This window comes from Chiloscyllium plagiosum, unplaced genomic scaffold (assembly GCF_037043375.1).
Source record: "Chiloscyllium plagiosum isolate Xiang-an unplaced genomic scaffold, Cpla_swu_hap1 HiC_scaffold_31, whole genome shotgun sequence".
NCBI classification, from domain to species: Eukaryota; Metazoa; Chordata; class Chondrichthyes; order Orectolobiformes; family Hemiscylliidae; genus Chiloscyllium; species Chiloscyllium plagiosum.
The window spans coordinates 7,259,680-7,278,994 of record NW_028270169.1 but is presented as its reverse complement, the minus strand read 5'-3'; the positions used below and the strand labels follow the sequence as shown (position 1 = coordinate 7,278,994).

General features: G+C 40.9%; 1 protein-coding gene across 2 annotated transcripts in view; it reads right to left on the bottom strand.

Moving 5' to 3' along the window:
- bcas3 (BCAS3 microtubule associated cell migration factor) overlaps positions 1-19,315 on the bottom strand; it is a 1,223,934-nt gene that overhangs the window by 529,561 nt on the left and 675,058 nt on the right. For both annotated transcript variants that reach the window (XM_043718095.2, XM_043718097.2), the window contains 2 exons: positions 12,293-12,423; positions 1,194-1,359 (listed from right to left, as the gene is read on the bottom strand). In XM_043718095.2, coding sequence (XP_043574030.2) covers positions 1,194-1,359; positions 12,293-12,423 — 297 coding nt within the window. The remainder of the gene's footprint in view (positions 1-1,193; positions 1,360-12,292; positions 12,424-19,315) is intronic.

Below are 19,315 nucleotides of genomic sequence, written 5' to 3'. Positions count from 1 at the left end.
TTGGATGCTGCCTGACCTGCTGCGCTTTTCCAGCAACACATTTTCAGCTTTTGTACAAAGTGCCAAGGTTACACTTTATGCTTTTTTTTTGGTAAAGACTTAACTTGTATCCATATTATCACTCCATTTTCTTTTCATTGTAAGATTCAACTTCACAAAATATATCTGGTAAGTCAACACATTGCACTTGGTTTCAGCCATTTTTGTCCAAAGTAATTTAAATGACAATCTTCTGCCTGAAAATAACTCTTAACTTCCAATCTTTACCTTTAGGTATCCATTCTCTGTTACCAGTGTCAATTCAGATGCAAGCCAGCTGGTGACACAGAAATCATGACATATTTCTTTCTGTATAGCATTTGTTAACGATCCAATCTTGAGATATTATCAGTATGTTCAGACATGCTAGACACACATTAAGTGGAGCTTGAATCCAGACCTTCAATCTCAAAGGTAGGGTCAATACCACTGTGCCACAGGATCCTGCTACTCAGTCTTCAAGCTCCTTCCACACACCAGTCGGTCTCACGTGCAAAACCTACATGTTTGCTCTTTTTTTATATACTCTGAAGTGCTATTATGTACAACTGAGCGACTTTCCCACCACCAAAATCATTGTAACATTTTTTTGCATTCTTTTCCTTTAGCTATTAACTGCACCAGTAATCACCCATGTAGTCAATTAAATATTTACAAGCAAAGCCCATTATGGGCAATGTCGACTATCAAAAGTAAGGGGGAGCAATGTTGTTTACCCTCTGTATCTACATAATCAATTAGCCACAATCACATACTTAACTACTTGTTACATTAACATCAATGTTTTTCAATTTGCTATTGGGGCTTATGGTGTAATGGTACTGCCCCTATCTTTCAGCCAGAAGATTTGGCTCAAATCCCACCTATTCCGGAGCTCTGTAATAATGCTAGAACAAGTTCATTCAAAAATATCTACCAAATTGCTGACTTTCAAAGGTGCAACTTTCATATGGAGCTTCTTCATAAAAATATTATTTTAAAAAAGCTTCAAGAGAAGCAACTTAAATGTTACAAGGTGCACTCACTCATAGTCATTAGTTGCTAAAGTGTTGTATACAGTGAAAGTCACAAATTCATAGGAGCAAGCCCTTCAGCAGTCATAGATTAAGCTTGCTGGTGTAAACACATTAAGGGAAGGTGTCTAGATATCTTACCTGGCCAGAGACCAGCTGGCTCGGGGAGATGTTAACAATTCCAGCTGAGTATCATCATTGATCTTCTGCACAGTGTTGACAGGACGTGGCTCGATTATGTGCTCCACAAGGTTGCCGTAGCAACTAATAATGAACAGGGAATCCACTACCGACTGTTTTGATTGATCTAAGAGTAAAATAGATATATATAAGTCTTGGTATCAAAAACAATAAAGTAATACTGTAATAAAGTAAAGGGCAGCATGGTGGCTCAGTGGTTAGCACTGCTGCCTAACAGCGCCAGGAACCCAAGTTTGATTCCAGTCTTGGGCTATGTGGAGTTTGCACATTCTCCTTGTGTCATGGGTTTCCTCCGGGTGCTCCGGTTTCCTCCCACAATCCAAAAATATGCAGGCTAAGTGAATTGGCCAAGCTAAATTGCCTGTAGTGTTCAAGGATGTGTAGGTTAAGTGCATTAGTCAGGGGTAAGTATAGAGTAGTAGGGTAAGGGAATGAGTCTGGAAGGGTTACTCTTCAGATGGTCAGTGTGGACTTGTTGGGCCAAATGGCCTGATTCCACACTAGGCATTCTATGAATCTATGAATATAAACAATACAAATATAGTGTGAATGTCCAGAATTCTGCAGTTAAATTTCAGCTCTAAAAAAGTGTCTGAAATTAATTGCCTTTCAAAATATTCGAAGTGAGCCTGTGGTGTTAAATATAATTTGTGCTTTTTGACCCCAACTAAAGCAGAAACTTAATTGGAAAGGGAACAGAAAAGGAAACACAACAGGTAAGCATAAAAGGAAACTGACTTTTTTAAGAGATTCAAAACAAACTTGAGGGTTGGAAACCAAAACTGTTGAGCTAACTGATCTGATGAAACGATAAAAAAGATACAGATCAGTCCAAATTGGGCAGTATCTGTTGATGAATTCACTGGTGCAGTAAAAACAAGATCAATAAGACTGAAAAAGACATTTCAGATCCAGATGTGAAGAAAGGTTGCTGCAGCTGTTTCTGTTACAGCAAGAAAACAATTGTCAATTTACTCTGAGTTGAGCAAGTCCTGCAAATGTATGCCGTTCAGGGGGAAGGCTGTGCCCACGCAATTCGGACTGGTTCTGTGTTGCTACAAGCTGCAGACGAGCAACTAGAAGGACAGGAGAAGAAATTCCAGCATATCCGTTCAGCTTTTTGGAATAAGCAAAGTACTGATTGTATCCAACAAGAAAAAGCACTGTGTGTAACATTGAATGTGATTCCAAGGTGGATGATATTGCAAAAAATCTGGTGGGCATGAAGAATACAATGTTAAAAAGCACACAACACCAGGTTATAGTCCAAAGGTTTATTTAGAAGTACAAGCGTTTGCAGCGCTGTTCTTTCACGATGGAACAGTACTCCGAAAGCTTGTACTTCCAAATAAACGTGTTGGACTCTAACCTAGTCTGTGTTATTTTTAGCTTTGTACACCCCAGTCCAACACTGGCACCTCCACGTTAAGTATTATAGTGACAATGAATTTTGAGTTGTTTATTGGACTTGTAGTGTCATATAGTTGAATGTACTAGAAGATACATGTATTAATACAGAGGGCTGTTCTTTGCAGAAAGAAAGAATCAAAAAAGGTAACAGCCTTTCACTGGTTTATTTCTCAGGCTAGTTTCTTGACTGATAGAACAAATATGCCGAGTTTAAAAATTTAAATGATGTTTAGCAATTAATTATCAGTCATCATTAACTGGTACAGATATTATTTAAATAACCTGTTCAGAGATGCTATTACAGATCTCTGGAGCAGGTGGGACTTGAACCTGGGTCCCTGGTCAGAGGTAGGGACAAAACCACTGAATCAGAACATTAACTGGTATATTCTCTTTGATAATGGCTCTACCAAGCAGAGTTCACTTGTCAAGTAACCAGCACACTCCTCTCCTACAGTATAAATATCAATCATTGTAAATATTATCTTTTCTTAATTTGATGTTTCTTGTGAACTGTCCTCATGATAGCAAGACAAAAAATTTCAACAATATGGGTTGAATTTTACCAAAAAACACTTTGAGTGTCAATTTTGGCATGTTTCATGAAGCACTTATTTCCATGACCCTAGCAAACGTCTCATGCTACACTTAGCAGCTCACCTCATTAGCTATGCACCATGCCTCTACAGCACCTTGCTTTTATTTTATTCTCACTAGAGACAAGGGAATCACTGGCTGGCCAGCATTCATTATCATCCATAGTTGCTTGTCCCTTGAGAAGGTGATAGTGAGCTGCCTTTTTGAACTGCTGCTGTCTGTGTGTTATAGGTAGACCAACAATACTGTTAGGCAAGGAATTCCTGGACTTTGGCCCAGTTACAGTGAAGGACCTGTAATAATCAGGATAGTGAGTGGCTTTGGGGGGAACTTGCAGGTTGTTCTGTTCCTATCTATCTGTCCCTTTGACCTACTGGATTGAAGTGGTTGTGAATTTCGAAGGTACTATTTAAGGAGCTTTGGCAAATTTTTGCAGTACATCTTGTAGATGGTACACATTGCTGCTACTGAACATCATTAGTGGAGGGAGTGAATGTTTGTGGATGTGTTGCCAATCAAGTGGGCTGCTTTATAGTGGATGGTCAGAAGCTTCTTGAGTGTTGTTGGAGCTGCATTCATTCAGGCAAGTGGGGAGTATTCCATCACATCCTGAGTTGTGCCTTGTCAACATGGACAGGCTCTGGGGAACCACGAGTTGAGATACTTGCTGCACTATTCCCTAGCCTATGACCTGCTGTTGTGGTCAGTCGATTTATATGGTGAGTCCAGTTCAGTTTCTGGTCAATGGTAACCTCCAGGATGTTAACAGTCGGGGATGGTAATGCCAGTGAACATCAATAAGCAATAATTATATTGCCTTTTATTGGAGATGGTCATTGCCTGAAATTTGTCAGCCAAATCTGGATGTTGTTTCATTTGAATATGGATTTCTTCAATATCTGAGGAGTTGCAAATAGTGCTGAACATTGTCTATTTAACAGCGAACATCCCCACTTCTGACCTTTTGATGGAGCAAGGTCATTGATGAAGCAGCTGAACATGGTTGAGCCGAGGACACTATCCTGAGGAACTCTTGCAGAGATGTCCTGGTTGTCCTCAACAACCATCTCCCTCTGTATCAGGTACAATTCAATCAGTAGAGAGTTTGCCTCCAATATCCATTGATTCCAGTTTTGCCCAGGCTACTTGATATCAAGGGCTGCCTGCAACAGGCAGATTAGTGAGGATAAGATCAAGTATGTCTTTCCCTCTGGTTAGTTCCCTCACCGCCTTCCAGAGACCCAGTCGAGGAGCCAACTAGTCATGCAGCTGCTAACACATTCTTAGTGTTGGAGGTTGAAGTTCCTTACCCAGTGTACATTTTGTACACTTGTCACGCTTTAAATGTTGTTCAACATGGAGGAGTACTGATTCATCCTGAATTTGGTTTCCAGTATCTGCAGACATTGTTTTTACCTGGTTTCATTGCCTATGTTTAACCTGATGCAGAGAGAATGGAGTCAATGTTGAGGACTCCAAGGGCAACTCCCTCCCAATTCTAAACTGCTGAGTGGCCAGCTCTTCTGGGTCTGTCCTGCTAGTGGGTCAGGACATATCTAGGGATGTGACAATAGTGTCTGGGAAGGTATAATTCTGTGATTATGACTATGTCAGGCTCTGGCTTGACTAATCTGTCAGACAGCTCTCCCAATTTTGGCACTAGCACCCAGCCGTTAGTAAGGAGGATTTTGCAAGGTTAATCAAGCTGATTTTGCCTTTGTCACTTCCAGTGCCTCAGTGGTTCAGATGGTCCTTCTGGTTACATTTCTCTGTTGAGACATTTTCGTGATTGACACAGCCAAGTAGCTTGTTAGGCCATTTCAGAGGGCAATTGAGTCAATCATATTGCTGTGGTTCTGGAGTGACATATAAGCCAAATCAGGTGAGATCGCAGATTTCCTTCCTTGAAGAACATTAGTGAACCAGATCACACTGTCATTCCTCTCACCATTGGGAGAGCAGAAATACTTATCATTGTTGGGACCTCATGGGAACCCTGGAGTCAGCACCATTTTTAAAGCCCTGCCATGTATAAGGTTAAGCACTGCCAACCAAATGTACAGAGGGGGGGGGCATGGTTGACTTTTAATTGCAAATACAAATGCATATTCATAAATGGATTGCTATTTCAGACCAAGTTACACAGGCTACTCATCCTTAGTGACATCCCATCTTAGAATCTTGCCTAATGGAATGCTGTTCTTTCCCCAGTACCCAGTGGAACTTAACACCATCATATTGAACAAACTGGGAAACCTTCAAATGGTTGAAAATGTTCACTTTTATTCAGCAACAGCAAAAGTGAAGGGAAAAACCAAAGGCTGCATTTGCATCTGGGAACAGGCAGGGACCTCTTGCCTTTCAAGTAGCAACAAACCTACAGTCATAGATCATAAAGTTATATAGCATAGAAACAAACCCTTTGGTCTAACTCGTCCATGCCAAACAGACATCATAAGCTAATGCAGTCCCATTTGCCAGCATTTGGCCCATACTCCTGTAAACCCTTTCTATTCATATATCCATCCAGGTGCCTTTTAAATGTTGTAACTGTACCAACCTCCACCACTTCCCCTAGCAGCTCATTCCATACATGCACCACCCTCTCCATGAAAATATTGCACCTTAGGTCCCTTTTATATCTTTCCCCTCTCACCTCAAACCTATTCCCCAGCCCTGGGAAAAGACCATGCCTATTTACCCTATCTATGCCAATCAGGATTTTATTAACTTCTATAAAGTCACCCCTCAGCTTCCAATGCTCCAGGGAAAATAGCCCCAGTCTATTCAGCCTCTTCCTATAGGTCAAACCCTTCAATTTTGGCAACATCCTTGCAAATCTTTTCTGAACCCTTTCAAGTTTCACATTTTTCCTACAGCAGGGAGACCAGGATTGCATGAAATACTCCAAAGGTGGCCTAACCAATGTTCTGTACAGCTGCAACATGACCTCCCAACTGTTATACTCAATTTTCTGACCAATAAAGGAAAGCATACCAAATGCCTTCTTCACTAACCTATCTACCCGCGACTCCACTTTCAAGGGACTACGAATCTGCACTCCAAGGTCTCTTTATTCAGCAACACACCCCAGGGCCTTACCATCAAATGTATAGTTCTGCCCTGGTTTGCCTTTCCAAAATGCAGCACCTCATTTATCTAAATTAAACTCCATCTGCCACTCCTCAGCTCATCGGCCCATCTGATCAAGGTCCCGTTATACACTGAGGTAAAGGTAACCTTCTTCGCTGTTCACTACACCTACAATTTTAGTGTCAACCGCAAACTTAGTCACCATACTTCCTATGTTCACATCCAAATCATTTATATAAATGATGAAAAGTAGTGGACTCAAGCACCAATCCTTGTGGCACATCACTGGTCACAGGCCTCCAGTCTGAAAAGCAACCTTGACCACCACCCTCTATCTTCTACTAGCCAGTTCTGTATCCAAATGGCTAATTCTCCCTCTATCTCATGTGATCTAACCTTGCTAACCAGTCTACCATGAGGAATCTTGTTGAACACCTTACTGAAGTCCATATAGATCACGTCCACTGCTCTGCCCTGATCAATCCTCTTTGTTACTTCTTCAAAAAACTCAATCAACTTAATGAGACATATTTCCTATACACAAAGCCATGTTGACTATCCCTAATCAGTCCTTGCCTTTCCAAATAAATCGTGTCCCTCAGGATTCCCTTCAACAACATGCCCATCACCGATGTCAGGCTCATCTGTCGATCTTTCCCTGACTTTTCCTTCGCACATTTCTTAAATGGTGGCACAACATTAGCCGACCTCCAGTCTTTCGTCACCTCACCTATGGCTATCGATGATATCAATATCTCAGCAAGGGGCCCAGTTATTGCTTTCTCCACTTCCTGCAGAATTCTCGGGTACACCTGATCAGGTCCCAGGGATTTATCCACCTTTATGTGTTTTCAGATGTCCAGTCCCTCCTCCTCTGCAATATGGACATTTTTGAAGATGTCGCTATTTATTTCCCCACATTCGATATCTTCCATATCCTTCTCCATAGCAAACACTGATGCAAAATACTTATTTAGTATCTCATCCATCTCCTGTGGTTCCACACATAAGCGGCATTGCTGATCTTTAAGGGTCCCTATTCACTCCCTAGTTACGTTTTTGTCCTTAATGTATTTGTAGAATCCCTTTGGACTCTCCTTAACCCTATTTGCTAAAGATATTTCATGTCACCTTTTTGCCCTTCTAATTTCCTTAAGTATATTCCAATTGCGCTTATACCCTTCTAGGGATTCACTCGATCCCTTCTATCTACACTTGACATATGATTCCTTCTTGTTCTTGACCAAAACCTCAATTTATCTAGTCATCCAGCATTCCCTACTCCAACAGCCTTGCCCTTCACTTTAACAGGAACATACTGTCTCTAGATTCACATTATCTCATTTTTGAATGCTTCTTGATTTTCAGTTGCCCCTTTACCTGAGAACATCTGTTCCCAATCAGCTTTTGAAAGTTCTTGCCTAATACCGTCAAAATTAGCCTTCCCTCCAATTTCGAACTTCAACTTTTGGATCTGGTCTATCCTTTTCCATCACTATTTTAAAATGATAGAATTATAGTTGCTGGCCCCAAAGTGCTCCCCCACTGACACCTCAGTTACCTGCCCTGTCTTACTTCCCAAGAGTAGGTCCGGTTTTGCACCTTCTCTAGTAGGTACATCCACATACTGAATCAGAAAATTTTCTTGTGTACACTAAACATATTCCACTCCATCCAAGCCCTTAGTGCTATGGCAGTCCCAGTCTATGTTTGGAAAATTAAAATCCCCTACCATAACCATGATGTTATTCTCACAGATAACTGAAATCTCCTTACAAATTTGTTTCTCAATTTCCTGCTGATAATCCCAATAAGGTGATCATCCTTTTCTTATTTCTCAGCTCCACCCAAATAACTTCCCTGGACATATTCCCAGGAATATCCTTCTTAAGTACAGCAGTAATATTATCCTTAATCAAAAAAACAAGTACAGTCAATGAGTGGTCATTGCTTCCAGATCACATCTATTGGAGCCAATGTCAATTAAGTCCTGGCTATACCTGAAACTGCAGTGCTCGATATTGCACAAGGCAATATTCCTCCTGCTCAGTTTCCTCATCTTCCTCCTCACATCTCCCTTTTCCTGTTCCAGTTGTGATAGCACAGTACACTAGAATAATGTGGGGAGAAAGTGAGGTCTGCAGATGCTGGAGATCAGAGCTGAAAAATGTGTTGCTGGAACAGCGCAGCAGACCAGGCAGCATCCAGGGAACAAGAGAGTCGACGTTTTGGGCATAAGCCCTTCTTCAGGATTCCTGAAGAAGGGCTTATACCCGAAACGTCGACTCTCTTGTTCCCTGGATGCTGCCTGACCTGCTGCGCTGTTCCAGCAACACATTTTTCAACTAGAATAATGTGACAAACTCTGTCTGGACTGTATTGCAAGATCCCTCCCAACACTGATCCAAGCATGAGAATGTTGAGAATCTAATTTTTCTGATCTTGCTATATGTTTCCAACAAAATTTGCCAATATCCAAATTGTTCAGGAGCTGGGAAAATTCTGCCATGTGTTTTTCTTTCAGCAATAATCAAGGCAGAGTTGAAGGAGTTTGTGACCAGATGGGATCATTAAAATCTCTGAGTTAATTTGCAAACTTAGTTTTCATCTACACTTGGTATTTAGTTTATAATCAACCATAAATTGCCTGTTCATTGTATTTAATTTATGCTAATTCTGGTTGTTTGGGTACGGGAATAGAGTATATTTAGTATTTGCTTTGCTAGGTCTTTTACAGTTAAAAACCTTTCTGTTTAAGCTGCATTATCTTCTGGCTTTAGCCTTGTAGAAAATAACTGGGAGTTAGAATTTTATCTACTTTATTTAAATGTTATATCTCTGCTGAAATCACAGCAATATTCAAGATCCAAAAAATGTAACTTGCATACAACACAACTATTTTAGATTAAAAACCCTGTATCAAACAGGTGCTTGACACTTTTACAGGTTTTAGATTTCAAACATTGTAAGATAATTCATGACTTAATTTTGCCACATGGGAAGAGATACCTTTTTGTACGGGTCTCTTATCACCTGATGGCTGCTTCGTAATTTGCTCTACCCATTATAAAATTATTTTATTCCATTTGATAGTATCCTGTATTACAGATCCCATGCATTTCCTAGTTTTCACATTATGATATGTATTGCAGCTCTGGAGACAGACATTGCTTCTGTTCCAAGATAGGTATTAGATCAAAGCACTGCATGTACTGCCAGACTCAGTTATGAATGGCAGTGGACAATTTAGCAACTAATGGAGATGGAGGTTCCCCAAATATTCTCATCTTCAATGAACAGGGAATATACACTTACAACCATCTACCACCAGAAGTGCTAAGTCGATGATCCCTTGCAGGCTACTCTTGAGATTGTCACCATTTTAAATGTCTACCTTCAACAGTTCAACTCACTGCACAAGCTGTGACTGAACAATTTAAGGCTCTGGATACAGCAAAGATGCTGGGCCCTTATAGTGACCTGACTATAGTACTGAAGAGCCACACCCCCAGCCAAGATGTTGCAGTGCAGCTAGAATATTTGCATATACTAAATATTGTGGGAATTTTCCAAATATGTTCTGCCCATTAAAGACAAGACAAATTCAATCTGACTAATAACTATCCCATCAATCTGCTCTTGTTCATCGCAAATGTAACAGGGAGAAGTACCACAGGAAGCCTTCACTGTGTTACTGAAGTCTAGTGAAAAACAGCACTTGCCAAGCCTTCACAAATACTAGTACAAACCTTAATATTCTGGTAAAGTCTAGGAAGAAGTATCATGCCATGACAAAAGTGTTTGTGTCCATAATCAATGTTCAGTTTGTATTCTGCCAAGACCATTGGGCTGCTGACCTCAACACAGTCTTGATCCAGACATGGTCAAAAGAGCTGAATTTCCAAAGGTAAAACAAGAGTGACTGCCCTAGACATCACGGCCACATGTGATTAATGAGGTATCGAGGAGCCCTCACAAAATTGGCATTAATGAGAATCAGGGTGTAAATTCCATTGGTTGGAGTTGTAGCAAGCACAAGGAAGATTTTGGACTAATCATCCAGTCATAATTACAGAAGGATTATAAGGTAATACCTTGACTGAACCAGCAGCTTTGTCAATGCCGTTTCCTTCATCATAAGATTAGAAGTGGGGCTGAATGCTGATGACTGAGCAGCAACACATTTGTGACTCCTCAGATACTGAGGTAGGCCATGCACACCTGCAGCAAGCTGTGGATGACATTCAGATTTGGGCTTTTTTCAATTCTTCTGTTCGCAGAATGTGCACATCGCTAGCTGGGTCAGTATTTATTCACCATTGCAAATGGCTCTTGAGAAGGTGGCATTGAGCTGCACTCTTGAACTCCTCCAGTCCGATGTGGGTAGGAGAAAGTGGTGTTAGAAGGGGGTTCCAGGTCTTTGACCCAGCAACAACAAAGAAAAGACAATAAAGTTCCATGTCAGGATAGTGTTGGGTTGGAAGGGAATATGAAGGTGACGATATCCTCATGCAACTGTTGGCCTTGTCTTGCTAAAAATGATAAGTACCAAGTAATAGTCATGACCAGGCAATGACCATCTCCAAAAAGTGAGAATCTAACCTCTGCCCCTTGACATTCAATGGTGTTTCCATTGATAAATATCCTCAACATCAATCTCTTGGGGGCTACCATTACCCAGAAATTGAACTGGACCAGCCGTTTAAATACTTTAGCCAGAAAAGCAGATCAGAGGCTAGGAATTTTGCAGTAACTAACTTACCTCTTCCTTCGCTTTCATCATCTACAAGTCAGGAATTTGTCTGACTAAATAAAGATCCAACAACACTCAAGAACCTTGACACCAGGACAATGCAACCCACTTGACTGTCACCCCATCCTCCAAATGAAACACTCACATCCTCTGCCTCAGGTGGGTCATCTACTGATGATTTTCTAATTCCAGATGTAGAGTTGTGAGTGCAAGCAGAAGAAGAAAGATTCCTGAGTGTGTTCAGTTTCCCAGAGTTTGCCTTTGATGAGCTGATGTGATCAGGTTTGGATTGCTAAACCAAATTAGGCAGAGTTCATGCATATACTTTTCTGGTCAGGGTTTTATCTCAGCAATCACAGCTTCAAAACTCCAACATACCGATCATTTGGTCACTATGATACATATGCATCCAGCTCTCCTCAATTATCCTTTAATTAAGAAATAACCACTACACCTTCCCTAATTCCATTTGGTCTCCGGCATCCTTGCCAGACCCTACTAGATGACAGCAAGAATGGTGATGATTATGAACCAGTGGCCTTGGCCCAGATCTTTCTTCTACCTGGTTAGAGGGAGCACAGGGAGAAAGCAAAAGTGCAGATTTAAACTGTAAAACAACAGTATACAATCTGTTTGTTCGTTTCTGTTGAGGCTAGGGCACTTGGTAGTCTCCTTGCTTTTCAAAAAAATGCCATGGTATCTTTCTTACACTCACTTCAACAGCCATGGTTTGGCATTTTAGCATCTCCAATAATACAGTACTCTCAGAATTGCACTACTAAGAAATGTCAGTCTACAGAAGTAAGTTTTGTAGTGACACTTGAAGAAAACTTCAACAAGCTAAAGATAATTTTCTATCTCATTGTCCAGAGTACTAAGGTCAAATGTAGTAATGGCCCACACACAGACAGATCACAGTTTCAGTTCCCGGAATGTGCTACAATTGGTCTTCGGAATAGTTGGGTGGAGGGCAGAGAGTGATAGTCAGCATGTGTGGAAAACTACATGGGCAATGTACTCCTGATGGATGATGAAGTACCTTCAAAATGGAAGAGAAACAGTTTGGGGAAATAACTTATTGAGTTGCAATTACTTTAAAAAAAAGTGATTTCCTTCATCCAAAGCTCAGCCTGATTTACTGAATGAGATCCATCAGAAATGCTTAAAAGCTGTATGGTATACTTACCTTTCTCCCGCTTTAGGCCTGGATTGGCTATTAACCAGGATCGTGATGAAGAAAAAGTGGCAGCAACGCAAAATTCTCCACCACTAGCCTTGCTCGGAGAAATCTGTGGCGCTGATCTGGACTTGCTTTTACTGAAAAACAACAATAGAGATTTCATAAAATTGCTGGCACTCAGTTTCATTTCTCCCACCTACCTGCTCTCAAACAATCTCCCAGTCACATGCCCTATTGCACAGCAACATTTCAATCAGATGAACAGCTAAACGTTCAAATACTAAGCTGTTGCTGCTGAGTATGAAGAACAATTTGAGATGGTCACCTCATCAATGGGACAAATAATTTGTCAGCAGAGAATAAAATTTCTGATGATCATTTAACAAGGCATCATTGTTGTACAAAAGGACAACTGGACAGTTATTCATTCATTAACTGAAAACTCATAGCCAAACTCAGTGCACTATAATTGGAACTATTCCTGTTGCTTGATTAGATTATCAAGGGTAGAACTGTTTCAAGGAATGCTCACCAAGATCCAGAAAGAATTGTAATGATGAAAATTCCACATTATTTTGGAGCTGTGTATAAGTAATCCCAAAGAAACATTTTCTGAATTTCCATTATTGTAAATTTTTTGAGCTAAGCTAATACTCCAACTGAAACATACATATAAAGTATCAGTTATGCTGAAATAAACATACAAACTTAAAACAGAGCTCAAAACTATTATATTTCATTGTTAAAAATCAGACAACACCAGGTTATAGTCCAACAGGTTTAACTGGAAACACACTAGCTTTCGGGAGCGTCGATCCGAAAGCTAGTGTGTTTCCAGTTAAACCTGTTGGACTATAACCTGGTGTTGTGTGATTTTTAACTTTGTACACCCCAGTCCAACACCGGCATCTCCAAATCATTATATTTCATGAATGCATACACCAGAATCAAACGGGGCCTGAACAACATGGGCGATGACAAGATTTGTGGCAGATTTGCATACAACATCGGTTAAGCCTAGTTCACTGTTGGGAGTAACTTGCTGCATCATTTATGCATCTGTTGAGGGAAGCTTCTCACCAGGCAGCAGTGAGTTACCTATTAATGAGTAATTATTGCTTGATAATTAACGACATTAACTGCACATCTTGCCTCAGTAACATACAGCTTCTTACCTTATGAAACACACTGAACAAACTAGATGCTGAGAATTCTTGACTGGGAAGTCAGAGAGGGTATCTGGTGTCTTAAGTTCACCGTTGACACAAAAAGCCTCCCTGCTGCTTACCAAGAAACAGCATCTCAGAACACAATCCATGGACACCAGTTGCATGCAATCCTCATTCACAAACCTTGGCATCTGAGATTTGTCAACACCTCAAGACCTCTCCAATCCACTTGTGGGATTCTTAGGAGGGACCTCGCAGTCAGAGGGTCTATCCAGATAATCCAAGTGGAAAGGGAGTTTCAGTGAAGGGGTAGGGGAGAGACAAGTGGGGCCAGTTCTGTGGAAAGAAGGCTTGAGAAAGTACTTGTAGAGATTGGGGGCTGCAGGCTAAGGAGACATTGTGATGGAGGACAACCATATGTGTAAGACCAAGGTACTATACAAGACACAGACCTGTAGGTCCCCTAATCCCGCACTGGTTCACACATTTCTGACCACTTAATTCACACCATCATGTTTGGACACAGAATAGGGACATTTTACTACATGGTGCCATTGTCCTATATATGCCTTGTTCATCTTGCTTAACATAGACACTGATCCATGGTACATTATGCTGACACAAAAACATATGGGGCAATACAGAGACTCAAACAAACAAATGTGGTGCAAAACCATTCAATTTATACAAATGTGAAACTGCATCCGTGTCTTCAAAAGGTTTTTTTTTCCATCCAACTATGTCTTAGTGTTGTCCCAGGTTCCATAGTTGATACGAAGTAATCTACTTGACAGTGGAGCTGAAAATTTTATTGGGCATTTGTGTCTGGTTATCCCAGACGTATTGAGATATAATTGAAGCAAGTGGATATTCCTCAGCTTGAATATGGGGGGGAAGTGTAGGATGGAGATGGAGGACCCAACCACGTCTAGAGTGTCCTGAGAAGAAATGTCTAAGGGGCCCCATGTGTAGTTCCTCCTCTCTTTGGCTCCCTGCTGGCACCATCCTGTTTCCATGTGAGGAAGGGTCACCTGGACTGCACACCAGGTTCCTGTCTCCCGATCGTGCCAGAGGAAGTGATGGAGGCTGGTACAATTGCAACATTTAAAAGGCATCTGGATGGGTATATGAATAGGAGGGGTTTGGAGGAATATAGACCAGGTGCTGGCAGGTGGGACTAGATTGGGTTGGGATATCTGGTTGGCACGGATGAATTGGACCGCAGGGTCTATTTCCGTGCTGTACATCTCTATGACTCTATGACATGCCTTCTATTCTAAGGCCCAATGACTGAGTGACAGAGTGCAAGCAGTGTGCACCTCTCCAGCAGACTCTGAGGGTGTTAGACCTGCCTCTCCAATAGCAGCTGCCAACCTGTCCATAGAGTCAGCCAGATGATTGCATGCTTGAGGCAGCTTGGTCCTCAAAGCATGGCTGGACTCCTTTAGCTTGTCTGCTGCTCCTATTACTCCTTGTGCATGTGGATGATGTCTCTGATTGCTAACACTGTGGGTACTCTCCCGCCTTGGATAGAGCAAGTGCCTGGTCTCTGCCAGTCTTCTGAGTGCAAGTGGCCTGAGACATTTCTTCCTCAGCCAGCTTTGGAGCTATTGCAGTACAGTGCTCACAGGCTTGTGCTTCCAAATGTCTTTTCTTGACACTCCCACCAAGGTGTCAATATTTGAACTGGTGGGGGTGTGCAGGAGACAACCTTGCCAATGCTTAGTCTGAGGTCAGAACCCACTTCCACATAGTTTGAGGAAGTAGTTTCCATAGAAGCAGATTCATTTCTGCCAAAACTACCTCTAAGACACAAAACAGGTAAGGTGGAGTGGCAAATGTTTAAAAGTGGCATGCAATGAATGGCACTGACAGCTGGGTTAATATGAGCATTACAGTGGAATGAAAGATGGTATTTACTTGGTTGTGGGACATGGATGTCTCAGCATCCTCACCTGGTCTGGTCTTTGGCTGTGAGGGATAGGATACTGTCCTCATAGTAGGTGAGGAACTTAATTTTGGGCACCCCTCGACCTGATGGGTGCCTTTCTGCATTGTCTTTTCCTGCAAAAAGAGGAATGGTGGGATTGAATGAGATGCAAGTGGGTGGCATGGCTGTTAGTGCTGATACAGATGACTGAAAGGTGTTGAGGTGCCCTGGGTAAGTGATTAGGCAGCACAGAGACCATGCAGGATTCATTGTCTGGAAGTTTTGGGGAAAATGACAGAAAGTGAGGGAAGATATTTTATGCAATAGTGAGAATGGCAGAGCATGATCCTTGGTGGAAAGTGGGTGTAATAGCAAAGATAGAGTAAGTGTTGGGTAGAAGAGAGAAGCTCCTCGTGGAGCAGAACACTGATTTTTTGTGGCACTGCTGGCCTTTCATCTGAACCATGGAGACCACTCTTATCTACATGGCAACCTTGGACCAAGCTGCCAGGATCTGGTGTTGTGGCCTCCTCTGATAGTCCTCCAGGAAGATACCCCTCCTCTGCACTAAGCCCTCCCCTAGAACTTCCAAGTCCCTGTCAGAGAATCAAGGTACCATCTTCTCCTTTTATAACATCCTCTGACTGAAAGTCTGTCACAAATTGAGGCAGCTTCAGAATGCCAGTGCTCTTCTGGATACACAGCCACCTTTTTGAAGATGGTGCTGGCACCTGGTTTACTGTTCTTTCAGTGGATATCTGCTGACTGGTGAACTGTCCTGGTAATGGTGTGTGGTAGGATGGGGCAAAGGGTGCCCATAGGACCAGGGTAAGTAGTTAATGAGGTGAGTTTGGTGGAAGAAGTCTCACCGGGTCTCATGGCAAGAAAACCCTTAAGACGAACTCAACAGAACAGATATGTAGCTAAAAAACATAAATTCAATCCATAGATTTAAATGAGAGACCACGAAGTTAAAAGTAAAATACAAGGAGAATTGTTATCATTTGGCAAATCATGAACTAGAGAGGAAAGATCGAAGAAAAGAAAGGTGTGGGGTTTAGAATGATAAGAGAACAGTATAACACAGTGCTGGCTTTTTGTTAGAGTTATCCAATTAGTTTTACTGACCCATGTTTTCCCAACTGCCTTTTAAGCATTTCCTTTTTAAGTACATATAGGAGTCACTACGGAATCTGCTTTCACTAGTTTCTAAGGAGCACATGCTTCATATGCAAAAAATTATCAAGAGTAATTATTTTCAGATATACTCTTTCAGAAAGCAAATGAATATCCAATTTTTCAGGCTGTCTGTGGTAAGCAGGACTTAGTAGTAGTGATTTAAAGACATTTGGTATCAACGTAAACAGTGAATTATCTAGCTGGATCTTGATCAGATGATAGGCCTAAATTTCTAGTACTGTCACTCCAATCAGATGGAACTAACATTCACATAACAAGAGGCAACAAAGCATCTTCTCTCGCTCTATGTCTTCTCCTATACATCCAATTCTGGTATCTGTCAATGTGTTACCACTCTGGCTGAAGAAATTCCTCCTAATCTCAGTTCTAAACGGTGGCGCGTTCATTCTGAGGATATGCCCGCAAGTCATAGTCTCTCCTACTAGTGGTAAGATCTTCCTTATGACCACTCTATCCCAGCTTCTCAGTATTCTGTATGCTTCATTGAGATCTGCCCTCATCCTTGTAAACTCCAATGAGTACAGACACAGAGTTCTTAACTGCTCCTCATATCACAAGCCCTTCAACCCTGGAATCATTTTTGTAAACCTTCTCTAGACCTCCTCTACGGCCAGCACTTCCTTCCTTACAAATGAGGCCCAAAACTACACACAATATTCCAAATGCAGTCTGACCAGAGCCTGATACAGCTTCAGCAATAGATCCCTACTTTTGTGGTCTAACCCCTCATGAAATGAATACTAACATTGCATTTGCCTCCGTAACTGCCAACTGAACATGCGTTCTAACCTTAAGAGAATTCTCAACTAGAATTCCCAATTCCCTTTGTGCTTTAGATTTCTGAAACTTTCCCCCATTTAGATTATAGTATATGCTTCTATTCAATCCTACCAAAGTGCATAACCTCACACTTTCCCATATTATATTCCACCTAGCATATGTTTGCTCACTTTCCTAGCCTGTCCAAGTCCTTCTGCAGCCTCCTCAATACTACCTGTCCCTCCACCTATTTTCGTGTCATCTGCAAGCTTAATATATTGGACATAAAACTTTAAACTCTCTTTTCTCTTCATAGACTTGCTGAGTTTCAGCAGCACTTTCTGTTTTTGTTATGTCATCTCTCAATCATCTCTTCAGTAGAACAGAGCCTCAGCTGAAATTATAAACTTTCAGTTCAGGTACTATTCTGGTAAATCTTTTTTGCACCTTACTGTGCCTCTACACTCTATTGTAATATGGAGTCCAAAATTATACATTTCAAACAAAATATGTGAACAGGGTGACAATACTATGGCTTCAGGAGATGCCTTTTGTCCTGGCTTGTTTTTTAAATGAAGCAAGGTTGAGACAGGAGTATTGAGCGGTATGCTTAAAACCAATAAACAACTTGAGGTCTCGGGATTTTAAAAATAAAATTGGTACAATAGAAGCAGCCTGACTGGGTGATCATGATTTGGAGATGCCGGTGTTGGACTCCTTCATCAGGTGATTGTGTGTCTGATGAAGGAGTGCTCTGAAAGCTAATGCTTCCAAATAAACCTGTTGGATTATAACTTGGTGTTGTGTGATTTTTAACTTTGACTGGGTGGGGTCAAGCTCCCACAGAACCAGGATTTTTAGTTTTATCTTTATGCAGTTGCGGGGATCTTGAAGCTGGATTTGGATGCTCTTATTCCCAACTCGGTTACAACTAAAAGCTGGGGTTCTCTTTCTGCTGCTAGAATGGCGTGTGAAACAATCTACTTTACTACATTTGCCTTTGCTAAGGATATGTTTGTGGGATTTACTGCATTGGAATAGTTATTTAGTAGTAGTTAATATGTACATTTCGATAGAGTTACAGGTAAACCAATTAATTTCTTTTATTTATATTTGTCTCTAGTTAAACTTGTGTAAAAGTAGTATATTTTGCTTAAAGTCGAGTAGTTTGACCAATCGAATTGCAAGTGGAAATTTGCCTTATACCTTAAAATAAAAAGAAATTAAGGTGTAGACCATCTTCTGAATATATTTTGAGGGGGTTTGGTCTTGTCCATAACGACAATTTTACAAAGCATGCATTATGTTTGAAGATTTGTCTCTCAACAAAGTTCATCCCACAAAGGCCAATGGTCCTATATAATGTAATTGTTAATTTTACCCTCTCAATACATAAAGCATAATTTGTTTATTTTGAAAAGAAACCCAGGAATCTGACAGTTCTGAGTTAAACTTTCACATTTGCATTTGCTAACAGATTTCAAATCACAGTATATTCACAGTGGCAGGTTTAACCAGTAACAATAAAAACACTCATTGTGAGCTAAGAGGGCTTTCAGGGTACTGATTTAAACCCAGAAGTAGAATGTGCAATGTTTGTTTTAAACTGCAGTAATAAATAAGACTGAATGTATTGCTACAAACAAGTCAAAATTTTGAATGAAATGTGATCGAAGTTGTGAGTTTATTGCTGAGTTGCCTAATATAAGTTTAATAACATTTTGATTAAGGTTACACAACTTTCATTGACATTCGTTAATATTATGAAGCTAATACAAGAAAGCTTGGCACTTTTTGAAACTGAATATGGTTCTAATAATTCTGAATTTAGTTCCACACAAGTCCAATTTCTAAATAAGTTTACTTTACACTTAAAATCTGTTCTATTCAAGAGCTCAAGTAATTGAATGTACAGGTTGTAACCACATTACAAGCTCAAATCCCAGTGTTGTCTGTTGCGCATACCCACTA